This window comes from Plecotus auritus, assembly GCF_963455305.1.
Source record: "Plecotus auritus genome assembly, chromosome: 3".
Lineage (NCBI taxonomy): Eukaryota > Metazoa > Chordata > Mammalia > Chiroptera > Vespertilionidae > Plecotus > Plecotus auritus.
Genome location: NC_137772.1, coordinates 173,903,436 through 173,924,503, shown reverse-complemented (window position 1 = coordinate 173,924,503; position 21,068 = coordinate 173,903,436). Strand labels below are relative to the sequence as shown.

General features: G+C 58.3%; 1 protein-coding gene across 12 annotated transcripts; it reads left to right on the top strand.

Moving 5' to 3' along the window:
* Nucleotides 1–1,586: 1,586 nt before the first annotated feature.
* Nucleotides 1,587–20,920, top strand: TNS2 (tensin 2). Of its 12 annotated transcripts, none has more exons than XM_080660511.1 (29): nucleotides 1,588–1,730; nucleotides 8,797–8,905; nucleotides 9,361–9,398; nucleotides 10,275–10,313; nucleotides 10,644–10,682; nucleotides 10,873–10,922; nucleotides 11,157–11,328; nucleotides 11,626–11,676; nucleotides 11,985–12,107; nucleotides 12,193–12,257; nucleotides 13,071–13,154; nucleotides 14,162–14,274; nucleotides 14,362–14,422; nucleotides 14,685–14,760; nucleotides 15,010–15,139; nucleotides 15,237–15,302; nucleotides 15,371–15,484; nucleotides 15,662–16,870; nucleotides 17,008–17,158; nucleotides 17,263–17,852; nucleotides 17,975–18,064; nucleotides 18,401–18,526; nucleotides 18,725–18,817; nucleotides 18,944–19,021; nucleotides 19,154–19,231; nucleotides 19,672–19,840; nucleotides 19,935–20,003; nucleotides 20,145–20,174; nucleotides 20,303–20,920. In XM_080660511.1, exons 1-29 carry the CDS (start codon nucleotides 1,602–1,604, stop codon nucleotides 20,439–20,441), a joined length of 4,281 nt encoding a protein of 1,426 aa, XP_080516637.1. In that variant the 5' UTR covers nucleotides 1,588–1,601; the 3' UTR covers nucleotides 20,442–20,920. The 12 variants fall into 12 exon arrangements, with proteins under 12 accessions (XP_080516630.1, XP_080516637.1, XP_080516636.1 ...); XM_080660510.1 differs by having other exon boundaries at nucleotides 15,010–15,157; XM_080660513.1 differs by lacking the exon at nucleotides 1,588–1,730 and adding an exon at nucleotides 4,102–4,218.
* The last annotated feature ends 148 nt before the right edge of the window (nucleotides 20,921–21,068 follow it).

Sequence of the window (21,068 nt, the reverse complement as noted above, 5' to 3'; positions counted from 1 at the left end):
AGAAACATTGATATGAGAGTGAAAAATTGGCTGCCTGATGCACACCCTCAACTAGGAATTAAGTCTGAAACCCGGGCATGTGCCCTGACCTGGAATTGAACCAGTGACCTGGTGCATGGGACCAAAGCTGAACCAACTGAGCCACACTGGCCAGGGCTGGGTTACCACTTTTAATCATCGCTCAGACTTAGTGGGAATTTTCCAAACAGAGGGACAAACTGTTCATTGTTGCAAGGGCAGGAAAGGGGTTAGGAGAGTGGCAGAGAATCCTTAAGGTCACAAGGGGGTGGAGCACAGAAAGCCCAGGAAACCTCAATTTGGGGACTAGGAGCCGAGGGGAAAGGGAAGGGAGTTGGGAGCATAGTTGCATAAGTGGCTTTCCCCTGGGCCAACTGCAGCAGCTGGTCTGGTTTGTTGCTGGTACATTGATGTCTTCAAAGTTGAGGGATAAGAAAGAGGCTCCCGCCGAAACCGGTTTGGCTCAGTGGATAGAGCGTCGGCCTGCGGACTGAAGGGTCCCGGGTTCGATTCTGGTCAAGGGCATGTACCTTGGTTGCGGGCACATCCCCAGTGGGGGGTGTGCAGGAGGCAGCTGATCGATGTTTCTCTCTCATCGATGTTTCTAGCTCTCTATCCCTCTCCCTTCCTCTCTGTAAAAAATCAATAAAATATATTAAAAAAAAAAAAAGAGGCTCCCTGTACAGCCTGTCCATGTGGGTTTAGGAAGGGAAAAGGCCCTGCCCAGGCTGCCTGTGGGACCTACATGGCAGTGCTTACTTAACTGCCGCTTCAGCACCACAGTCCCTCACGCTCTCCAAGCCTTCATTTGAGCCACTCCCCTCGCGATACTGAGGTCTGGGTGAATGGTGATGGGGAGTAGGGAATGAGAGTGGGAAAGGCTAACATGAAGGAGGTTCATGTTGGTTGAGCAAAGAAAGGGCAGGGAGGAAGGAGCTCCCTCTCCTCTGTCCCAAGAGGGTAAAGTCTGGGGAAAGGCAGGCACTGGTATGCCCCCATCCGCTCTGAGCCCTACAGCAGAAATGCACCTCAGGCCTGGTCAGCCTTTGCTGCAAATCTTAAGCAACCAGAAGGGTGTAGGTATGACATCCTACTTTATAAGGATCCATTTTAGGTTGGTTGGGTCCCATTGTATAATGGGCCACGTAGCCTACTTTCTCCTAAAAAGAATCAAGCACTAGGCTCTGGATCCCAGTTAGTGCTGAGGGCATTACCTCAAGTGCTAAGTGAGCTCACAGCATCTGGTTTCGCAGGAAGTGGGAGAGCTACACATCTGCTCCTGGGAAGCATTATTTCTCAAATAAAACTTGTTTCTCAGCAACCATAGTAGCCCCTAGGGCCACAAGTGAAGGGGGGACTCGCCTTCCCTCACCCTCCCACCTAACCAGAAAGAAGGGGTTTGGAAGAAGCAAGCTGTGCTGCTCCCCGCCCAACTGCAGCAACCTCCGGGTTGGACAATACAAGCTCTGTCCTCAGGCAGGAGATCCGCCTCTGGGTCAGCTCTGCTCTTCCCCCCACTCTTCCTGGTTCCCAGCGCCCAGCCCTCCACAAGTTCCCCTGACCAAGAGCTCTCCCAACCCTCAATGCCCTCCTCCTATAATCCCCACCCCAAGGATCTCAACACACTGGGTCACAGGCATGGGATCACCCCAGACATGGAAGAGGAGGTTCAGCCTTCGGTGCCAAGATGGGCTGCCCTCTGCATAATCAAGGTAAGAAAACCTGCATGGAGGGAGGGTGAGGTGTTCCTAAAATTGTTTCACTTTACTAACATCATCCTGGCTTTCTCCTCCCTTTCCCCTTTCTGCAGCTCTTGGTCTGCCTGGCTGGCCCTATGTGCCACCCATTTGTATTTCATTCCCACCAAGCCACCTCTTGAATAATTTTTCACTCTCAGCCTCTCATCAGCTTCCTTTTTGCAGCCTCCTTCCCCCACAGTGAGAGCAAGCATCAAGTCTGAGCTGGTAGTTCAGCTACCCATTTTATGATCCTCTCCCAATTCCTTGGAACCTCAAAAGGGGTTCCTCTTGTTTTGTTTTGATTTAATATATTTTATTGATTTTTTACAGAAAGGAAGGGAGAGGGATAATGAGTTAGAAACATCGATCAGCTGCCTCCTGCACACCCCCTACTGGGGATGTGCCCACAACCAAGGTACATGCCCTTGACCAGAATCCAACCTGGGACCCTTCAGTCCGCAGACCGACGCTCTATCCACTGAGCCAAACCGGTTAGGGCAAAAAGGGGTTCCTCTTTAAGAACAGCAACACCAGCTTGAGTGAAAGGCTCTAGCCCACCCACCGCTCTGAGATTCAATCAAGTGCCTCTTGGCTGAGTCCCAATCTCTCAGGTACCTTTAGAGATTAGAACCTACCCCCTCAACATGTATCAGAGGGCCAAAGACTCTAATGAATCCTGGAGAAGGCAAGATGTTAAAAGAACTAGCATATGCTCCAAAGAATTGAACCAATTTTCATGTCGCATGTATCTCAATTACATAATCAAACCTGCCAAAATACAGAGTGACCTTCAGCCCTACCCTCCTCCAGTAGCCTCTGATCCCTGTTGCTCTCCTAACTCCTGTCTCTCCTCCCAATCTCTTCCCTCCCAGCTCCATTCCAACCCCCCCAGCCCCTCCCTCCAGACCCCAGTGACTGCTCTAACCTCTGGACTGCCTGTTGGACACCAACTCAGCCAAGAGCAGTAAGATCATGGCTCCCTAGTCCCAGCAACATCCACCCCTCCCAAATGCCAGTCTCTGGGGGACCCACATTGTCACCATGTGCTGCTTCACAGCCTCTTCCCTGCTGCTAGATTGGACAGATTGGAATCAGGTGCTCCACCCCCTGGTAATCAGAACCAGACTTCCCAGCTCTTGCCAAAGGCAGGCTGAGCATTAAAAGGATGGAAGGGCCTTAGAGTTGGTGGTACTGGCTTTGAGCAGACATTGGGCATTGAGCCCTGGGCCCTGGCTCCTCAGAAGCCACCTCCCCCTGGACGCTGCCCCCGCCCCGCCCACCCCCACCCCCCACTCCCGCCGGTTTTCATCACGGAAAATTCAGTAGGGAGGGGAAGGAAGGGAGAAAGGTTCAGCAAGTGCTCAGGGCTAAAGAACATTGGGGAATCTGGGAATGGATAGATTCCGAGCTTCTAGAAAGATATCCCTTTCCTTTACCTTCCCCTCCAGGGCGGCACAACTCAAACCGGCCCCATGGCCCCGTAAGTCAATTACAAGAAGTTACTATCCAGTGGCAGATCCAGACACTGCAAAAGAAGGGAATGATATTAAACCACAGAATGAACTTCCACATCCACTGGAAGCCTGGGACTTGAGTTAAATGTGAGGAAGACTTAATGAAAGTCTCCTAGGGAGTGAGAGTGACTGTCCAGCTCCAAAGCAGGGCAGTGGATGGGCTGCCTGGAGTTGCTTAGCAATGGTGGTGTGTGGGGGGTGGGGAGGTTGGTATTGAACTTAGTGTGGAGGTCCTCGCTGTTAAGTTCTTTGGGGAGAACAGGTGACACCTGAAAAGTCTCGTGTGAGGCAGAGGGCCAGGGGAGGGTGTCCAGAGACTTGGAACACAGGTGACCCAGGTATCTTCATCTGAATCCAGTGCTCCCGTGGTTAGATGGCGCTAGCCCCACCAGGCCGCGCCGCGCGGGTGGGTCCAGACTACGGGGTCAGGCCCAATCCCAAATACACTCCTGTGGAGGGGCCGATCTGAGATAGGCCAAGGCAGTTCTCTATCCTGTCTCTAGTACCTTCTGGACCTATGCCCACCTTTTCTTCTGCGTCTGTCTGGCTCGTACGGGTTCTCTGGCCTGTGTCCTCCGTGTCCACCTTCCCCAAAAGCTCTCAGGCTCTTCCCATCTCCTAGCGCCTCTGCGCTCCTCCTTCCTCCCAGCTCTTTGTGAGCGGGGTTCGCAGAAGGTGGGGAGAGAGGAGGACGAGGGGCGGGAGCGAGCGGAAGGTGGGGATTGGAGCGGGGCAAGAGGGAGGGGAGAAGCGCGGGAGGGAGGAGAGGGCGGCGCGGGCGTGGCGGGGCGGGAGGGAGCCCAGGAGCGCGGCGCCCGCTCCCGCCTCCTGCGCCTCCCGCGCGGCCGCTCGGCGCGGGCCCAGCCGGGATGGGCTGGCCCGGGGGCTCCCCCTGCTGCTGCTGCCCCGCCCCGCCGCGCCCCCGCCCCGCCGGGCGCCCCCCGCAGGTGAGTGGCCGCGCCGGGCGGGAGGGCGGCGGCCTGTGCGTCACGACCGGGGGGCAGTGCCGGGGGCGGGCGCCAGGGGGCGCGGGGCTGCCGGGGCCCGAGGGGGCGCGGGGAACGGGGCTGGCGTCCCTGGCCCCTGGACTGGGGGTCCGAGATCGCACGGGTCGCGGCGAGCCCAGACAGCTGGCAGCCAGGAAGGTGACCAGGGGGCGGGGCGCGGGTTGCGGTCAAACTCCGGTCGGGGCCGTCACGCCTTCGCGAGTCCGGTGCGCACACGCCCCCGGACCCACCGCTGCCCTTTCCCTCCACGCACCCGCGCGCCCCGCACCAGGCGCCGCTCCTGGATCGCCGTGAGGCACGCTCCCCAACACGCAGGCCCGGGACCGCCCTGGCCTGGGAGTGCCTGTGGGGGTTTTCCTTTTCTACTTCACATCGGGGAAACTGAGGCAGAAAGCAGGCCTAGAAGAGGCTGATTTCACTTTCCAGCCCCACTCCTCGGCCCCCTTGTGCTGCTACTCTCAATTCTCCAGACCCCCCTGGGCACACCCATAGACGCCGCCTTCCTCCCTCTCGCCTTCCCTGCGCCTCACCCCTCCTCCGTGGCGGCCAGGCTCCCAGCCTCTCATCCAACCACAGCTATTTCCAGGAAGGGGGAGTGTGGGTGGAGGGGTTTCTCCAAACAAACCCAAGGCTTCGGAGTGCGATGGGGGCCAGGCTGGGGGAGAAGCTGACAGGTTCTGGAATGTTCCAGGCAGGAGAAGGGTCCTGGGGTCTGGCCATGCCTTTCCAGGCCTGCCCCAGTGAGCTACTTTTCCTCTCAGCACGGGCTGAGGGATCCGTGCTTCCCCATCTCCATCTTCCCTCAGAGGTGCCTCACAGGGTGGGGAAGGACTCAAAGCCAGGCTTCCCCAGACACCCAGAGGGGTGAGACCCCAAAAGAGGGAGGGTCAGAAGATGTTGGAAGACCTGCTGCAGATGAGGGTGGCTTCTAGGTGAGGGGACTTTCAGCCCCTCTAGAGGGAGCAGTAGAAAAGAGCACGCTGAAGGGTCCTGGTCAGGGTGTGAGCAACTGGAGCAGAGAAAGGCCACCCACCTATCAGTGTCCCTCCTCCCCCCAGCAGCGCTGGGGACTGGATGAGGCCAGGCCCAGTTGCCCACATTGGCCTGGGGCCTGGAATGTCCTGGGACCCGGCCAGAGCTGGTGGGGTGGGAGTGGGTTGCAGAGCCAGTGCCCCTCTCCAGTTACAGGCTAGGGGCCCTGGTTTGCCACACAGATGTCTCCCTCTGGGCAAGGTACCCTGGGGACAGACTTCCTGACCTGGAAGGAGAATTAGAGCTTCAAGAGAGAAGCCTCAGGCAAGGCCCAACCCACACAGGTCCACAGAAGTGTCCTGAGTGGGCTCCCATATGGGAGTCATCCAGAGAAGGCAGGACGAGTCCAGCCCCAGGGGCAAGAGGGAGGGAGAGGGAAGTGTAAGGACCTGGTGGGAGATGCCAGAGCTGGGGGAGCTGCCTGAGCGCTGGGACATTCAGTAAATGCCATGCAAATGAGGGGGGTAGATATTTGCACATTCTTTCAAGTGACAGCTCATGCTGGTCCCAGGGGCTGCTGTCCGAGGCTTGGGGCTGAAGACCCCAGAGCATTAACCCCTTATATTTTTGGAAGATTACTTCCCCTGTTTCCAAAGCCCCAAACCACCTCCTTCCCTTGACTCCCGGGACAGGAAGTTGGCCGTGTTCCCAGGAGGGAGGCAGGAGGCCCATGGAGGGGTGTGGAGTATGTGTTGGGGGGCGGGGGGCACTCCTGTCCAGTACTCAGGTCCTGGGTCAGCTGCTGAGGAAGGAGAGCAGAGCTAGGAGAGCCATGAAGGTAGTACTCAGGCTTTGGGGGAGGGGCAGCCCTAGGGCCTAAGTGGCAGAGCTCCAAAGAGGGGCTAGGGATCTGAGAAGTTGGGCAGAAACAAGCCCAAGAAATGAGTGAGGGGGGGACTATGTCAGGAGCAGAGCATCTGGGGGCTGTCAGGAGAAGGGCCTCAGATGCCTTGGGCTGGGGCAGGAACGGATCACTCCTGTGGGCAAAGCAGTCTTCTGGCTGGAATTTGCCTTCCAGCATGAGTGGGGGAAGGAGGGGCATGCGTGTTTTCCTTTTTCTACTTCACAACCAGTGAAACTGAGGCAGGAAGCTGGCCTTCAGTCCCCTTTTCCCTGATCCGCAGGATGCACTCTGGATCCTAGGATCCTGGGCTGGCCAGGATAGTGTTTCCTAGGGTCCACCTCCCCACCACCACCCCCTCCCAAACACCAGAAGTCCCCAGAGAGCCTGAGAGTTCAGGCTGGGAGGCTGGCCTGGTCAGGACTCCGTGTTCCCTGCTGGCCCTTGAGCCCTGCCCTGAGACCTAAATTCCCACCCTGCCCCCACCCGGCCTCACCACTGGGGAGCGGGCAGGGGAAGCTGGATCTCAGGATCATTGCAGATCCCTGGATAGGATAGATTCCTAGGTATAGGGCAGCTCCAGAGCAAGAGGGGTGGGGGGGCAAAAGATCTTGGGCTGACACTCCCAGCAGGGTAGATCCTGGGAATCTGATCTCCTGGCCTCCCCCACATCCTCCCCCCACCCCACTTCCTGGAGCAGCGACCTGCCCCCTTCCCGCCTGTACTCCCCTCCGCTTCCAGGGCTGGGCTTCTCCTCACTCCAGCCAGACAGCCTACCCTCCACCCAGGGGAAGCTGCTGCCTCCGCCAGGCCGCTTCCAGGAAGCCCCGGGCCTGGCCCCAGCATTGTTCAGGGCCCGCAGCGGCACCCCAGACAGCCGGACACCATGAAGTCCAGCGGCCCCGTGGAGAGGCTGCTCAGAGCCCTAGGGAGGAGGGACAGCAGCCGGGCCACCAGCAGGGTAGGAGTACCCACCAGCAGGGCAGAGGAGGGGCAGGGGTGGAGGTGTGGGCAGTGGGGGAGGGGACTAGGAGATCAAATTACCAGGCCAGACCCTCTTCTTCAGCCTTCTTCCCTTACTCTTCATCCCCTTTACTCTGCCCCTTTGGGGTGGCCAGGGCAGAACCGGTATGTTTTGGCTCCTCTATCACCTTCCTGCCCTAGCACAGGCCAACCGGGGGGGGGGGGGGGGGGGGGGCGGGGGGCGGTCCTGACCCCTACACCTGCGTCTTGGTACACTTCATTGTAGGACCTTTCTGGGTACTACACTGGAGCTCCAGAGTAAGGCTAAGAGATGAGGCTCCTTCCCCAAGTTGAGACGTTTAGGGGGAATGGGGTGGGGTGGTGAAGGAAGGGAGGGAGGCAGCCAGGTCTCAGGGTTGCCTTAGGCACAGGGGCTTTGCTTTCCACTCCTCTGTGTGAGCCGCTCATGCCAAATGCACCCAAGTTTCTTAGTGGGTCTAGCAAGGTTGGTCCAGTTTAGGAGCATTCAGCTGCTGGTTTAATCCAGCTGTTTCAGGGACAGGCAGCCAAGAGACCAGGGGTGTTGCCTGGGTCCCCAGGCTGGGGATCCTGGAAGCCCCCACTGTCGGGGGCCAGGATGGGGGGCGGCTGGAGGCCCTATCATTCCTTTTCTCCACGTTTATTCAGCTTTACCCCAAAAGCAGCATGAGACAATACTATATATAGAAGGGAAGAAGGGGGCAGAAACTTGAACTCCAAAAGAGAAAAAAATGGGTAGGAGAGAGGAGGCAAGGAGGCAAATGGTCCTCAGACAGAGGATGGGAGGAGTGAACCACAGTGGGAGGGATGGGACTGAGGTAGGCCTGGGTCATAAGGGGGCATCCCAGCCTCCACACAACATCTGACCCCCTCCCTCTGCCATTTGATGCTGGAATCCCACTTGAACATCCTCAAATGACGGGGTGTTCACTGTATCTTGTAGCAAGGCAGCTAAATATTTTTCCCAATGTCATGCTTCGGTCTGCCTCTCCCTCCAGCATTACCACCCGCCTTCTTACACAACTTCTGCCTGCAGCTTCAATGCACAATGAGTAAACATGTTGTTCTTGGGAGGGGGGGGGCCGAGGGAGGGAGGGCATGTCAGCTGCCTAGAGCGTGGGGACAGCAGGAGCCAGGGGACCAGGACTGGCTGAGGCCACTCCTACCAGTCAGCCTGGGTGCTGCTGAGTGACTGTCCTCCAACATTCATGTCTGGACCCCCTGCTGCTCACTCTGCGCATGAGCCTCCATCTGGGGAGGGTAAGATGGGAGGAGAAACGGGGGGGGGGGGGGGCGCCTCATAGAGGAGAGTAAGAGAGCACCCTCCACAGGAGGAAAGCTCTCCTTGGGGGGGCGGTGACCACAAGCAGATCACACACCAGGGCCACGTGAAGGGCCTAAGTGATCCCTTGGGGAGGAGCTGACCCAGCGAGGGTGTTGCAAGGGGCCAGATTCCATGCACTGTCAAGGACAGGCCCACAGCTGGCCGGAAACAGCTGTGGCCAGTGTGTCCTACGAGTTTAGGTACTTCAATCAATCGGATGGAGGAAGAAAGGAACCAGTGCAGTGCTAACGCCCGGCCCGATCCCAGAGATGGGCCCACTGGGAATGGACACCTGTCTGTGTCTGTCCCCCACCCCTAGCCTAGGAAAGCTGAGCCACACAGCTTCCGGGAGAAGGTTTTCCGGAAGAAACCACCTGTCTGTGCAGTGTGTAAAGTGACCATCGATGGGACGGGCGTGTCATGCAGAGGTGAGGTACCCTGTTCGTTGGCTCTGAGAGCCTCTACCCAGCACCACCCTGTCTCACAACTACAGCTGGCAGAACCACGGAACATAAACAAATGTGCATACTGCCCCTTGCCTGGGCAACATGGGCACCGGGAGACAGCTGCCTCCCTTCCAAACAGCCCTTGCTCCCCATGACAAACACCCCCAGCAATCCAGGAGACCCCAGTACACCTTCCCACCCTGACTTGTGACTGGGGGCTTCCCTCCCTCCCTTTCAGCCCTCCCCCGCCCCATCCTGGCCTAGGCAGTAGTACTCCACTGCCATTCTCTGCCCCTGCTCCCCCACTCCATCTCAATACAGCTGTCCTGAAAGTCACAGGGTGTCTGGTTCCAGGGCCTGGGGAGATGGGAGAGGATCACCCCGTCCACTGCCCCAGAAGGCCCCTGCTAACCCTTCCTCTCCCTATTCCCCTCTAGTCTGCAAGGTGGCCACACACAGAAAATGTGAAGCAAAGGTGGGTACCTGGTTGGGAGAAGGGAACTGAGGTCCCTTCCTCCTCAAAACAGGCTTCTCCAGCCACACTGGCATCAACCCTCCACCCCTCTCATCATTTGGGAACCCCTGCTGAGGGGGGAGAGGGTGCTGTTCTGGGCCCTTTAAGAACCACCCTACTCCACCCCCTGGAGGTCTGGCCCAGGCGAGTGGACAGCTAGACAGCGTTTGTCTTGGTGTTGTGCCCAGGCTGCAGCTGGCAAGAGAGTGGGGGTGGGGAATGAATGAGGAGGAGGAAGGGTGGGGTGGGTGGGGGGGGGAGCAGTATTTCAGAGACTGGGCAGCCGGATGGGCCGTGCTTTCCCTGTGGGGAAGGGGCCTCAGGATGCCTGGGTGGGTCTGGTCCTAGGCCCTGGAGAGGCTGGGCAGAGGTGCAAGCTGTAGACAGCACACACTGTCCACTAGGGACCTGAGACAGCCCCATCCCTGAGGAGGTTCCCTGGTCCCCCTCCTGCAGTATGGGGGTTCCCAGGGCCCTGGAGCCAGCTTGGGGGAGCTGTGTGCCCAGGGGCGGGGTCTCCCGGTGAAAGAGGCCAGTGTCAGTCCCTGGCCATGGCCTGCCTGCATGGCTCTATATATAACTCCTGCCCTGCAGCTGGATGAATGGGGGTCTGTGTGGGCACGGGGCTGGGAGCCAAGAGCAACAAGTGGGGGGCCTGGGCTGAGGGACCTAGAAACCAGAGGGGAGGCTCCCTTAAATAGAGGAACTTCAGCTGGAGCCTGCACCCATCTCCTAACAGCCCCTCCACCTTGCTGAAGCTAAGGGGTGACCCCATCCTTAAGCCCAGGAGAGCCCACTTCACCAGGAGCTTAGCCCCTCACTCAGGTCTCCTTCCAGGTGACTTCGTCCTGTCAGGCCTTGCCTCCTGCAGAGCTGGTGAGTGTGCTCTGGGATGGAAGGGGGAGGCAAGGAGCCTGGCTGCAGGGTCCAAAAGTCTGGTGGCCATGGGGGGGGGGGGTGGCGGGGGGAGGGAGGGCAGGAGGTTACCTTGAATGGACTGCTGTGGGTATTTTCATCCTGAGATAGAGGGAAAATTTGTCTCAGCCCTCTCTCTTCTCCTCTGGGCCTGCTGGGCGCTAGGACTCTTCTCCCCTTGCCCAATATAGCCTTTCCAGGGACATGGCAGGCGGTCTCCACTTTCCCCGGGCCCAGACAGGTCCTTGCTCCTTCCTAACCACCCCCTTCTCCTGCCCCGCCTGCCTCTAGCGGAGAAACACGGCCCCTGTGAGGCGCATAGAGCACCTGGTAAGGTGATGCTGGAGGGGGCGGCGTGGGGGCGGGAGCAGGTAGCTCTGGGAGTATGGGAGTAAGGACCTAGGTTTCTTCTGAGGACAAAAGTTCTTGGAACTCTGGAGTGGGGACCCTAGAGTGGGGGTGGGGGGGGAGGGGGGACACCCAAAGAGACGCTTGCTCATCATCTCATCTCATCCTCCAGGGATCCACCAAGTCTCTGAATCACTCAAAGCAGCGCAGCACTCTGCCCAGGTAAGTGCGGGCGCCGAAGGTGGTCCTACATGAGCCCTTTACGCCGTCCCCACACCTCAGCCCAGGAAAGTGACCCCAACAAAGTTCCCCGGGACAGCTCCACACGCCCAAGCGGTCCCACCCACCCTCGGGACCGGGAGGCCTCACCTGCCGACGGTCAGACACCCATCCATCACACCAGCCCCCTCCGGGAACCCGCCCCTCTGTCCCTCACGCAGGCTTCACACCTTCCAGGAGCTTCAGCCTGGACCCACTCATGGAGCGCCGCTGGGACCTGGACCTCACCTACGTGACGGAGCGGATCCTGGCCGCCGCCTTCCCCGCACGGCCAGACGAGGAGCGACACCGGAGCCACCTGCGCGAGCTGGCTCACGTGCTGCAATCCAAACACCGGGACAAGTACCTGGTGAGGGGCGGGGCCTGCCGCAGTCAGCCACTGAGAGGGCTGGGAGGTCTAGATGGGCTAGGCTGCGCTCTGACGTCACTCCCTGAGGCGGGGCCCGGGGCAGGCTCTCGTGGGCTGGGGCCCAGGCGCAGCTGGAGTCGCCCTGGAGTGCCCACGACTATCTATCACGGCTGGGCAGGGCCTTGGCAACCTCCTCATTCTGGAGAAAGACTCTTAGGGTCATAGCGAGTGTTACCACCTTCATGCATCACCTCACCTCCCTGCATCAGGTCTAAAGCCTCCCCCCTTTTCTTGCAGTTCTTCAACCTTTCAGAAAAAAGACATGACCTGACCCGCCTAAATCCCAAGGTAAGAAGACATTAAAGCCATTAAACTGTGTTATCCCCACACAAGAACCCCCCAGCCTCCTGGTTATTAACAGTAGCAACTGGTATCTGCTTCACTCTTAACACTTTATCATATGACATATATTTGAGTCACCCCAAAGCATGGTGCAACAGGTATCAACCCACTGTACAGGTGAGGAAAGTGTTGAGGCTGCTATGGACAGCCAAGAGGCCGACCTTGCCCCAGACCCATACACCCTGTCCCTTTTCCATCCATCTCTCTTGGCTGTGGCCCCCACTCCCAGTTTCACCCCTGCACCCCCCACCCAGGTCCAGGACTTTGGTTGGCCTGAGCTGCACGCACCCCCCCTGGACAAGCTGTGCTCCATCTGCAAAGCCATGGAGACCTGGCTCAGTGCTGACCCACAGCATGTGGTCGTACTGTACTGCAAGGTGGGCTGGGACCTCGGGTTTGCAGGGCCGGGATGTCCTCAGCCTGGGGTCCCAGCAGGCCCTGTATCCCTGTCTTTATCCTCAGGGGAGCAAGAGCAAGCTCGGGGTCATCGTCTCTGCCTACATGCACTACAGCAAGATCTCTGCAGGGTGAGGCTCCTGGCCCTTGAGTGGCCCCTTCCCCAATGGCCCTTCCTCCAGCTGGTCCTTGACCAGCCCACCCCCCTGAAGCCCCACCTCTGTGTTCAGAGAGCCATGTACCAAAAACTTGACATTGCCACCTCCTTTTTCTCACTTGTACATCATCATAGTTCTCTGGGGCTGCTGTAACAAAGTGCCACGAACTAAGTGGCTTAAGACAACAGAAATTTATTGTCTCCATTCTGGAGGCTAGAAATCTAAAACTGAGGTGTCAGCAGGACCTCACTCCCTCTGAGACTCTGGGCAGAATCCTTCCTTGCCTCCTTCTAGCTTCTGGTGGTGGCCAGCAATCCTTAGTGTTCCTTGGCTTGTAGCTGCATCACTCCAATCTCTGCCTCCGTCATCACGTGACCTTCTTTCTGTGTGTCTGTGTTTCTTCTCTTCTTCTAAGGACACCAATCATATTGGATTAAGGGCTCACCCTACTCCAGTATGACATCTTAACTAATTACATCTGCAACGACCCTATTGCCAAATAAGGTCACATTCTGAGGTATATATCTTTTTGGGGGACACAATTCAACCCATAACATGGCCTTATTGCCCCGTTTTACAGATGAGGAAACTAAAGCTCAGGGAACAACTGTTTGAGATCCAACAACTAGTGAAGTGACTTATGTGGGGTTTCTAGTTCTCTTTACCACTACAATAAGTTTTCTCTAGATTTGGGGGTCACCTCTCTCATCCTCCCCTGGGGCCTAGAGATGGGAGACCAGGATGGAGACCATCCCCTCATCCCCTGCACTTATTTGCTCTCCCCAGGGCAGACCAGGCACTGGCTACTCTTACCATGCGGAAGTTCTGCGAGGACAAAGTGGCCGCAGATCTGCAGCCCTCCCAGCGCCGGTGAGCAACCTGGGTGGGGATAGGCCGGAGGAGTAGTCTCTCCATGGCTACCAAGGTCAAGTTTTTCTCATTCACATAGCACACTTTAATGGGGCACCTGGATGTGCCAGGCACTGTGCCAAGTGCTGAGCATTCAGAACAAACAAGATTCTTGCTTTTACGGACCTTACATTCCAGGGAAGTAGAAGGCAATAAACCTGTGATGAATAGACAAGGTCATTTTGGATGATGACAAGTGCTATGAGAAAAATAAAGCTGAGTCTTATGATAGAGACTTGCAGCCCGGCTAGTGTGGTTCAGTGGTTGAGCATCGACCTATAAACCAAAAGGTCACCGGTTCAATTCCTGGTCAGGGCACATGCCCAGGTTGTGGGTTCAATTCCCAGTAGGAGGCATGCAAGAGGCAGCCAATCAATGATTCTCTCTCACCAATGTTTCTATCTCTCTATCGCTTTCCCTTCCTCTCTAAAAACCAATAAAAACATACTTTTTTAAAAAAATAAAAAGACGCCCTGACCGGTATGGCTCAGTGGATAGAGCATCGGCCTGCGGACTTAAGGGTCCCAGGTTCGATTCCGGACAAGGGCATGTACCTTGGTTGTGGGCACATACCCAGTGGGGAGTGTTCAGGAGGCAGCTGATCGATGTTTCTCTCTCATCGATGTTTCTGACTCTCTATCCCTCTCCTTTCCTCTCTGTAAAAAATCAATAAAATATATTTTAAAAAATAAATAAATAAAAAGAGAAACTTGCAGGTTCTGTCTCTAAGGTCGGGGGGGGAAGAGCATTCTAGGCAAAGGGGGCAGCAAGTATAAAATCTTGAAGCAGCAGGAAGGATTGAGGTTAGATACAAGGAAGAACTTTCTGGTGGCTGGAATGGGAGGGAAGTGCTCAGAAGGGCAGGCCTTCTAAGGGTGGGTGGGAGGTGAGCACAGTTGAAGTGCTACAAGGGGACCTCCAGAGGAAGTGGCTTATGTTCTTCTTGACACCCCCCCTCCCCACCCCAGATACATCAGCTACTTCAGCGGCCTGCTGTCTGGCTCCATCAGAATGAACAGCAGCCCTCTCTTCCTGCACTATGTGCTCGTGCCTGTGCTACCAGCCTTTGAACCTGGCACAGGTGAGTCTCCCTGGGATATACTCCATGGGGGGCTGTTCCCCTACCCCCTTCACTCAGTCTTCCTCATGTGCCTTCTTGCCCTTCTAGGCTTCCAGCCCTTCCTCAAGATCTACCAGTCCATGCAGCTCGTCTACACATCTGGAATCTAGTGAGTGCTGTGTTCCCATCCCCTGCTCCCCTGGCCCCACTCCCTGTTTCTCCAGCCTCCCCAAACACCTAGGCCTCCAGCTCTAGCCACTGTACCCGAAAACTAACACCACCATGGGATCCATTTTATAGATGGGGAAACTGAGGCTCAGCTAAAGGTCTCTTACTCAGGGCTCAGACTCCCATCTCCCAACTCCCTTCTGACTCTTCACACTGAGGCTGAGGGCCTCTGATTCAGCCCTGCCTTCCCCTCTCTTCCACAGTCACATTGCAGGCCCTGGTCCCCAGCAGCTTTGCATCAGCCTGGAGCCAGCCCTCCTCCTCAAAGGCGACGTCATGGTGAGGGGCCTTGGCAACAAGAAGAGGCTTGGAGATGGGCCAAGGGGTGGTATTGTCATCTCCTGCCAGCAGCACAATCTCTAGTGAATCATGAATTCAATCCATATTGGAGGGTGAAAAGGGAGTCCCCTACATGGGGGTCACCTTGAGGCTGAGGCAGGGCAGAGCTGTGGGCAGGCAGCCCCAAGGGTAGAAACACAGAGGAGGTGGAAGTGGACATGAGGACCTGACCCCAGTCTCCCTCACCAGGTGACGTGCTATCACAAGGGTGGCCGGGGGACAGACCGGGCCCTTGTGTTCCGAGTCCAGTTCCACACATGCACCATCCACGGACCACGGCTCACCTTTCCCAAAGACCAGCTGGATGAGGCCTGGACTGGTGAGTCGGAGACAAGTGGTATGAGGGCTAGATCCCAGGAGAGGGCAGGCAAGCAGGCAGGCGGGGGACCTGGCTTTTCACTGCCCACTCCTCACAGATGAGAGGTTCCCCTTCCAAGCTTCAGTGGAGTTCATCTTCTCCTCCAGCCCTGAGAAGATCAAAGGTAAGAGCAGAGCCGGGGGCAGGGCTGAAGGCTGAGTGCCTGCTTCTCACCACTTGGGCCTTCCACAGGCAACACCCCACGGAACGACCCCTCCGTCACTGTCGACTACAACACAGCAGAGCCTGCTGTGCGCTGGGACTCCTATGAGAACTTCAACCAGCACCATGAGGACAGTGTGGAAGGTGTGTGCAGCAGGCCCACAGGTGGGGGGAGGTGGAGATTTGGGGGGTGCACTCCTTCCTCCCCAAGCAGATCCGCCTCCCAAGAGATACCCCCTGAGCTGGAGTCTCCAGGGCTGTCTCCTTTCAATAACACTCTCTCTCCTTTCCCTGCCTGCCACCCTTCCTCTCCCCACGCAGGCTCCCTGACCCACACCCGTGGCCCCCTAGATGGCAGCCCATATGCCCAGGTGCAACGGGCCCCCCGCCAGACTCCACCAGCGCCTTCTCCAGAGCTGTCCCCAGCCCCGCTGCTGTCCGTCAGCAGCGACTCTGGCCATTCATCCACGCTCACCACTGAGCCAGCGGCAGAGTCCCCTGGCCGGCCGCCCCCCACAGCTGCTGAGCGGCAGGAGCTGGATCGCCTCCTGGGAGGCTGTGGAGTGGCCGGTGGGGGCCGGGGGGCCGGGCGCGAGACGGCGATCCTGGATGATGAGGAGCAGCCCCCTGCAAGCGGAGGCGCCCACATTGGAACGTACTCAGGCCACAGACCTGCCCTCAGCCGCCACTGCTCCTGCCGCCAGGGCTACCGGGAACCCTGCGGGGTCCCCAATGGGGGATACTACCAGCCAGAGGGAACCCTGGAGAGGCGGCGGCTGGCCTATGGATATGAGGGGCCAGCCCAGGGCTATGCCGAGGCCTCTGTGGAGAAGAGGCGCCTCTGCAGATCACTGTCCGAGGGGCCATACCCCTACCCCCCTGAGCTGGGGAAACCAACCAGCGGGGACTTCGGCTACCGCTCCCCAGGCTACCGGGAGGTGGTGATCCTGGAGGACCCTGGTCTGCCTACCCTGTGTTCCTGCCCCGCTTGTCAGGAGAAGCTGGCGCTGCCCACCACAGCTCTGTATGGGTTACGGCTGGAGAGGGAGGCTGGAGAGGGGTGGGCGAGTGAGGCTAGCAAGCCTCTCCTGCACCCCGTGCGGTCCGGGCACCCGCTACCCCTGCTGGTGCCAGCATGCGGGCACCACCATGCCCCAATACCTGACTACAGCTGCCTGAAGCCACCCAAGGCAGGCGAGGAAGGGCATGAGGGCTGCTCCTATACCATGTGCCCAGAAGGCAGGTATGGGCATCCAGGCTACCCTGCCCTGGTGACATACGGTTATGGAGGAGCAGTTCCCAGTTACTGCCCAGCATATGGCCGGGTGCCTCACAGCTTCGGCTCTGCAGGCGAGGGCAGAGGGTATCCCAGCCCTGGTGCCCACTCCCCACGGGCTGGCTCCATTTCACCGGGCAGCCCACCCTACCCACCATCCAGGAAACTGAGCTACGAGATCCCTGCAGAGGAAGGAGGGGACAGGTATCCGCTGCCCGGCCACCTGGCCCCAGCAGGACCCTTGACATCTACAGGTGAGAGGCCCTGGGGTGGGAAGTGCCCAGGGCAGAGGAGGGTTCTAGAATATGGTTGGGAAGGAACAGAGCAAAAGAGCTAAGCCAGACAGAGGCCTGTTCCTGGCTCACAGCCTCTACTCTCCCCTTCCCTGCAGAGTCGCCTGAGCCAGCGTCCTGGAGGGAGGGCCCCAGCAGGCACAGTACCCTGCCTCGGTCTCCCCGAGATGTCCCGTGCAGTACCTCTTCAGAGATGTCTGGTCCCTCCACACCCCTGCACACCAGCAGCCCAGTCCAGGGCAAGGAAAGGTAGGCAAGCAGCTCTTTGCCCCAGACACTGAAGGCTGGGGTTGGGGGCAGCTCACAACTGGGGCTCTGAGGCCCTGCTGACTACCTGCCCTCCCTCCCCACAGCACCCGACGGCAGGACACCAGGTCCCCCACTTTGGCACCCACTCAGAGATTGAGTCCTGGCGAGGCCTTGCTGCCTGTATCCCAGGGAGGTGCTGAAAAGCCTCCCGAGCTGCCAACAAGAAGTGGGCTTGAGCCTCCGGCCCCTAGCCCTTTATCCCCGACCTCCCCCCCCAGCTCACCCAATGACTGGCCTCAGGAGAGGAGTCCTGGGGGTCGCTCAGACAGTGGCAGTCCAAGGGGCCCTGTGCCCACCACACTGCCCGGCCTCCGCCATGCCCCCTGGCAGGGCCTTCGAGAGCCACCGGACAGCCCGGATGGGTCCCCCCTCACCCCTGTGCCAACCCAGATGCCCTGGCTTGTGGCCAGCCCTGAGCCACCTCAGAGCTCACCCACGCCTGCCTTCCCCGTGGCAGCATCCTATGAGATCAATGGCCCCACCCAGCCCCCACTTCCTGAGAAACGCCACCTGCCGGGGCCTGGGCAACAGCCAGGTCCCTGGGGCCCAGAGCAGGCATCACCACCAGCCAGAGGCACCAGTCACCATGTCACCTTTGCACCTCAGCTCCCAGATAACACCCCTCAACCCCCAGGTATAAAGGCCTTGAAGAAGGGGGTGTGGGGGGCCACCTTGGGAGAGCCCTTTTTCCCAGGGACGGGCATGGCGTGGGCACTTGGGAGCCCTGGGGCCAAGCTCAGTCCTTTCCTGTCCTAGAGCCTCCCCTGCAAGAGAGCCAGAGCAATGTCAAGTTTGTCCAGGATACATCCAAGTTCTGGTACAAGCCACACCTGTCCCGTGACCAAGGTGAGAAGCCAGCCCGCCCACCACTCCCACCCTCCAGGGCTCTGTCTGGGCTTTGCCCAATCCAGCCTTCCAGTTGGCACCCTTACTGTCTCCTCCCATCTCAGTGTTGACTCTGAGCTGAGCGTCTCACTAGCAGGTGATTCTCGGCTTTGTGCCCAAGGAGGTTTAGATTTGATGTTGTAAATGCCTTCCTTGTTGATTCTAAAGTTCTGTACCCAGATGCCCAACACTGCCCCAGCTGTTAGGACAGGCGCTTGGAGAGCTGGCTGGCAGAGCTGAGGAGTGGCCACATGGGGCTCAGCCAGCCACTGTGAACACTTCTCCTGCCTCCCCCAGCCATCGCCCTGCTGAAGGACAAGGACCCTGGGGCCTTCCTCATCAGGGACAGTCATTCATTCCAAGGAGCCTATGGGCTGGCCCTCAAGGTGGCTACACCCCCACCCAGTGCTCAGCCCTGGAAAGGTACAGAATGCCCAGACCCAAATGAAAAGGGGAGCGGAGCGGGGCAGGTACAGCGGCAAGACAAGGGGTGGTGGGCCATGCCACTTCTTGGTGGGAGGGACAGGAAGTGACTCTTACGCGCTGGAAAGAATCCCAGCAGGATAGAAGGCAGGAACCTGGAATCTGATAAAGCCTTTCTCTCCCCTCCCGGCCTCTCAGGGGACCCCTTGGAACAGCTGGTCCGCCATTTTCTCATTGAGACTGGGCCCAAAGGCGTGAAGATCAAGGGTTGTCCCAGTGAGCCCTACTTTGGTGAGAAGCTGGGGCTGGGGAGGCTACACTGGGTTGTTTTAAGGAGGCCAAGGGATTTCAGGAGGGTGGAGGGAAGGTTGGGGCTACCTGCGAGGACTCCAGGACTTCTCTCACCTCTCGCTGCAGGCAGCCTCTCCGCCCTGGTCTCCCAGCACTCCATCTCCCCCCTGTCCCTGCCCTGCTGCCTGCGCATTCCCAGCAAAGGTGGGTGTTTTGTCTGTCCTTCCACTGCTCCCCACCCACTGCAGCCTGCCTTCCCTTGGGATGGCAGAGGGAGTTCTGCAGCTCTCTCGAATGCCACTCCCTGCTGACCTGCCTGCTGGCCCTTCCCTTCAGATCCTCTGGAGGAGACCCCAGAGATCCCAGTGCCTGCCAACATGAGCACAGCGGCAGACCTCCTGCGTCAGGGCGCCGGTAGGGGCCTCTCCCTCCCCCTTCCTCTCCCTGGGCACCAAGGGGGCACTGCAGATACAGGCATAGCACACTGAAAGGCCTTGAGATGGACGGGCCCTGGCAGATGCTTTTAAACCCATAAAGGCAGGGGGAGCCTCATATTTGTAGGGAGGTTGGATAAGGGGGTCCCCAGTCTGGGTTCTCAAAGTTTGTGAACATAAGAATCCTGGGGAGAGGGTTCATCAGAATGCAGACTCTCAGGCCTCATTCCAGCGTCTCTGGCTGTAGATGTGGGGGTCATAGAATCTGCCTTTTTAGTAAGTTACCTTTGTGATTCCAATGCATTGTGAGCAGAGCTAGCCAGGGAAAGTACAAGAGCTGGTGGGGTGGAGGGGTTGGGGAGACAAATCTTAGGGCTGACGGAGCCAGTGCTCCCCACAACCTTCTTCTTGCCCCCATAGCCTGCAGTGTGCTCTACCTGACTTCAGTGGAGACCGAGTCACTGACGGGCCCCCAGGCGGTCGCCCGGGCAAGCTCGGCAGCTCTGGGCTGCAGCCCCCGCCCAACACCAGCCGTAGTGCACTTCAAGGTCTCAGCCCAGGGCATTACCCTGACAGACAACCAAAGGAAGTGAGTGTGCACGCTGAGCTCCTGGGGAACCCCAAACATAGGCCCTTGGGACCCCAATTTCTGGGTGTGACTCCCCCCTCCCTCCTCTTCACAGGCTCTTCTTTCGCCGCCATTATCCAGTGAACAGCATCACCTTCTCCAGCACTGACGCTCAGGACCGGAGGTGACACTCCCTCCCAGCCCTTTCTCCCCACAGACCTGTCCCCTGTCCCCTCTGGCCCTGCAAACCAGTCCCCTGGCCCAGCTCCTCCTTTGGTAGCCATTCCCAGGGGTGCATTCCTTCATAGTTCTTTTCCTTTTGCAGATGGACCAACCCCGATGGGACCACCTCCAAGTAAGCTTCCCATTAGTGCAATCTCTTCCCTCCACGGGATTGACGTGTCTCCTTCCTCCCCAACCCAGGCTCTGTAGTCCCTTGTGGAAGGGTGCTGAGCCCCCATCTGACTGCCTTTGTACCCCTAGGATCTTTGGTTTCGTGGCCAAGAAGCCGGGAAGCCCCTGGGAGAATGTGTGTCACCTCTTTGCAGAGCTTGACCCAGATCAGCCTGCAGGCGCCATTGTCACCTTCATCACCAAAGTTCTACTGGGCCAGAGAAAATGAAGGAAGGCCACAAGCTCAGAGCCCACATCAACACTGCGTCCCTCCCAGCATCCCACAGCCTTCACTTCCCCTGGCCTGGACCCAGAAGCCAACCCTCTCCCTTAGGAATAGGCAGTGGGCATCAGCCTGGGACACTGCTCTCCTTCCCTGCCCCCAGCCTGCTAAGCTAAGTGGACGGGCCCATGAGATGACCTTGCACGTGAGCAGATGACAGAGATGGGCATGTGAAGGGTGAGGAGGCATCAGCAGTTGAGCTCTGGAAGAGATCAGGACAGCCCCACCTGTACAACGTCAGCCCTGGAGAGGAGCCAGTTCTACCCAGCTGCAGGTCCCAGCATGGCAGGGAGAGGGGAGCAGTGTGGGGAGCAACGTACTCCCTCCTCTGCCTTCTCTGAGCAGAGAGATCAGAGTGGGATCACATGAAAAGGGGGGGAAAGAGTCTATTTTTGTCTAATAATAAAGAATTTCTATAATGTCTACTTGGAGTTGGAGTCGTGTCTATTCACAGGAAGGGCAAAGCCCATGTCTCCCCGGGGTGTACCTGTGCAGGGGGCATCCCATCTTCAGAGCCAGGTCCATGGAGCACACGCAGCCCCATCCTGGGCCTCACACTGGTCCACATGTCCC

Excerpts from the sequence above, each read along its gene's own strand:
- TNS2 (XM_080660504.1), top strand. The coding sequence starts at position 1,602 with ATGCCCTCCTCCTATAATCCCCACCCCAAGGATCTCAACACACTGGGT. Across the intron at positions 14,275-14,361 it reads AGCCTTTGAACCTGGCACAG|GCTTCCAGCCCTTCCTCAAG; the intron begins GTGAGTCTCCCT and ends TTGCCCTTCTAG. Across the intron at positions 15,303-15,370 it reads CAGCCCTGAGAAGATCAAAG|GCAACACCCCACGGAACGAC; the intron begins GTAAGAGCAGAG and ends GGCCTTCCACAG.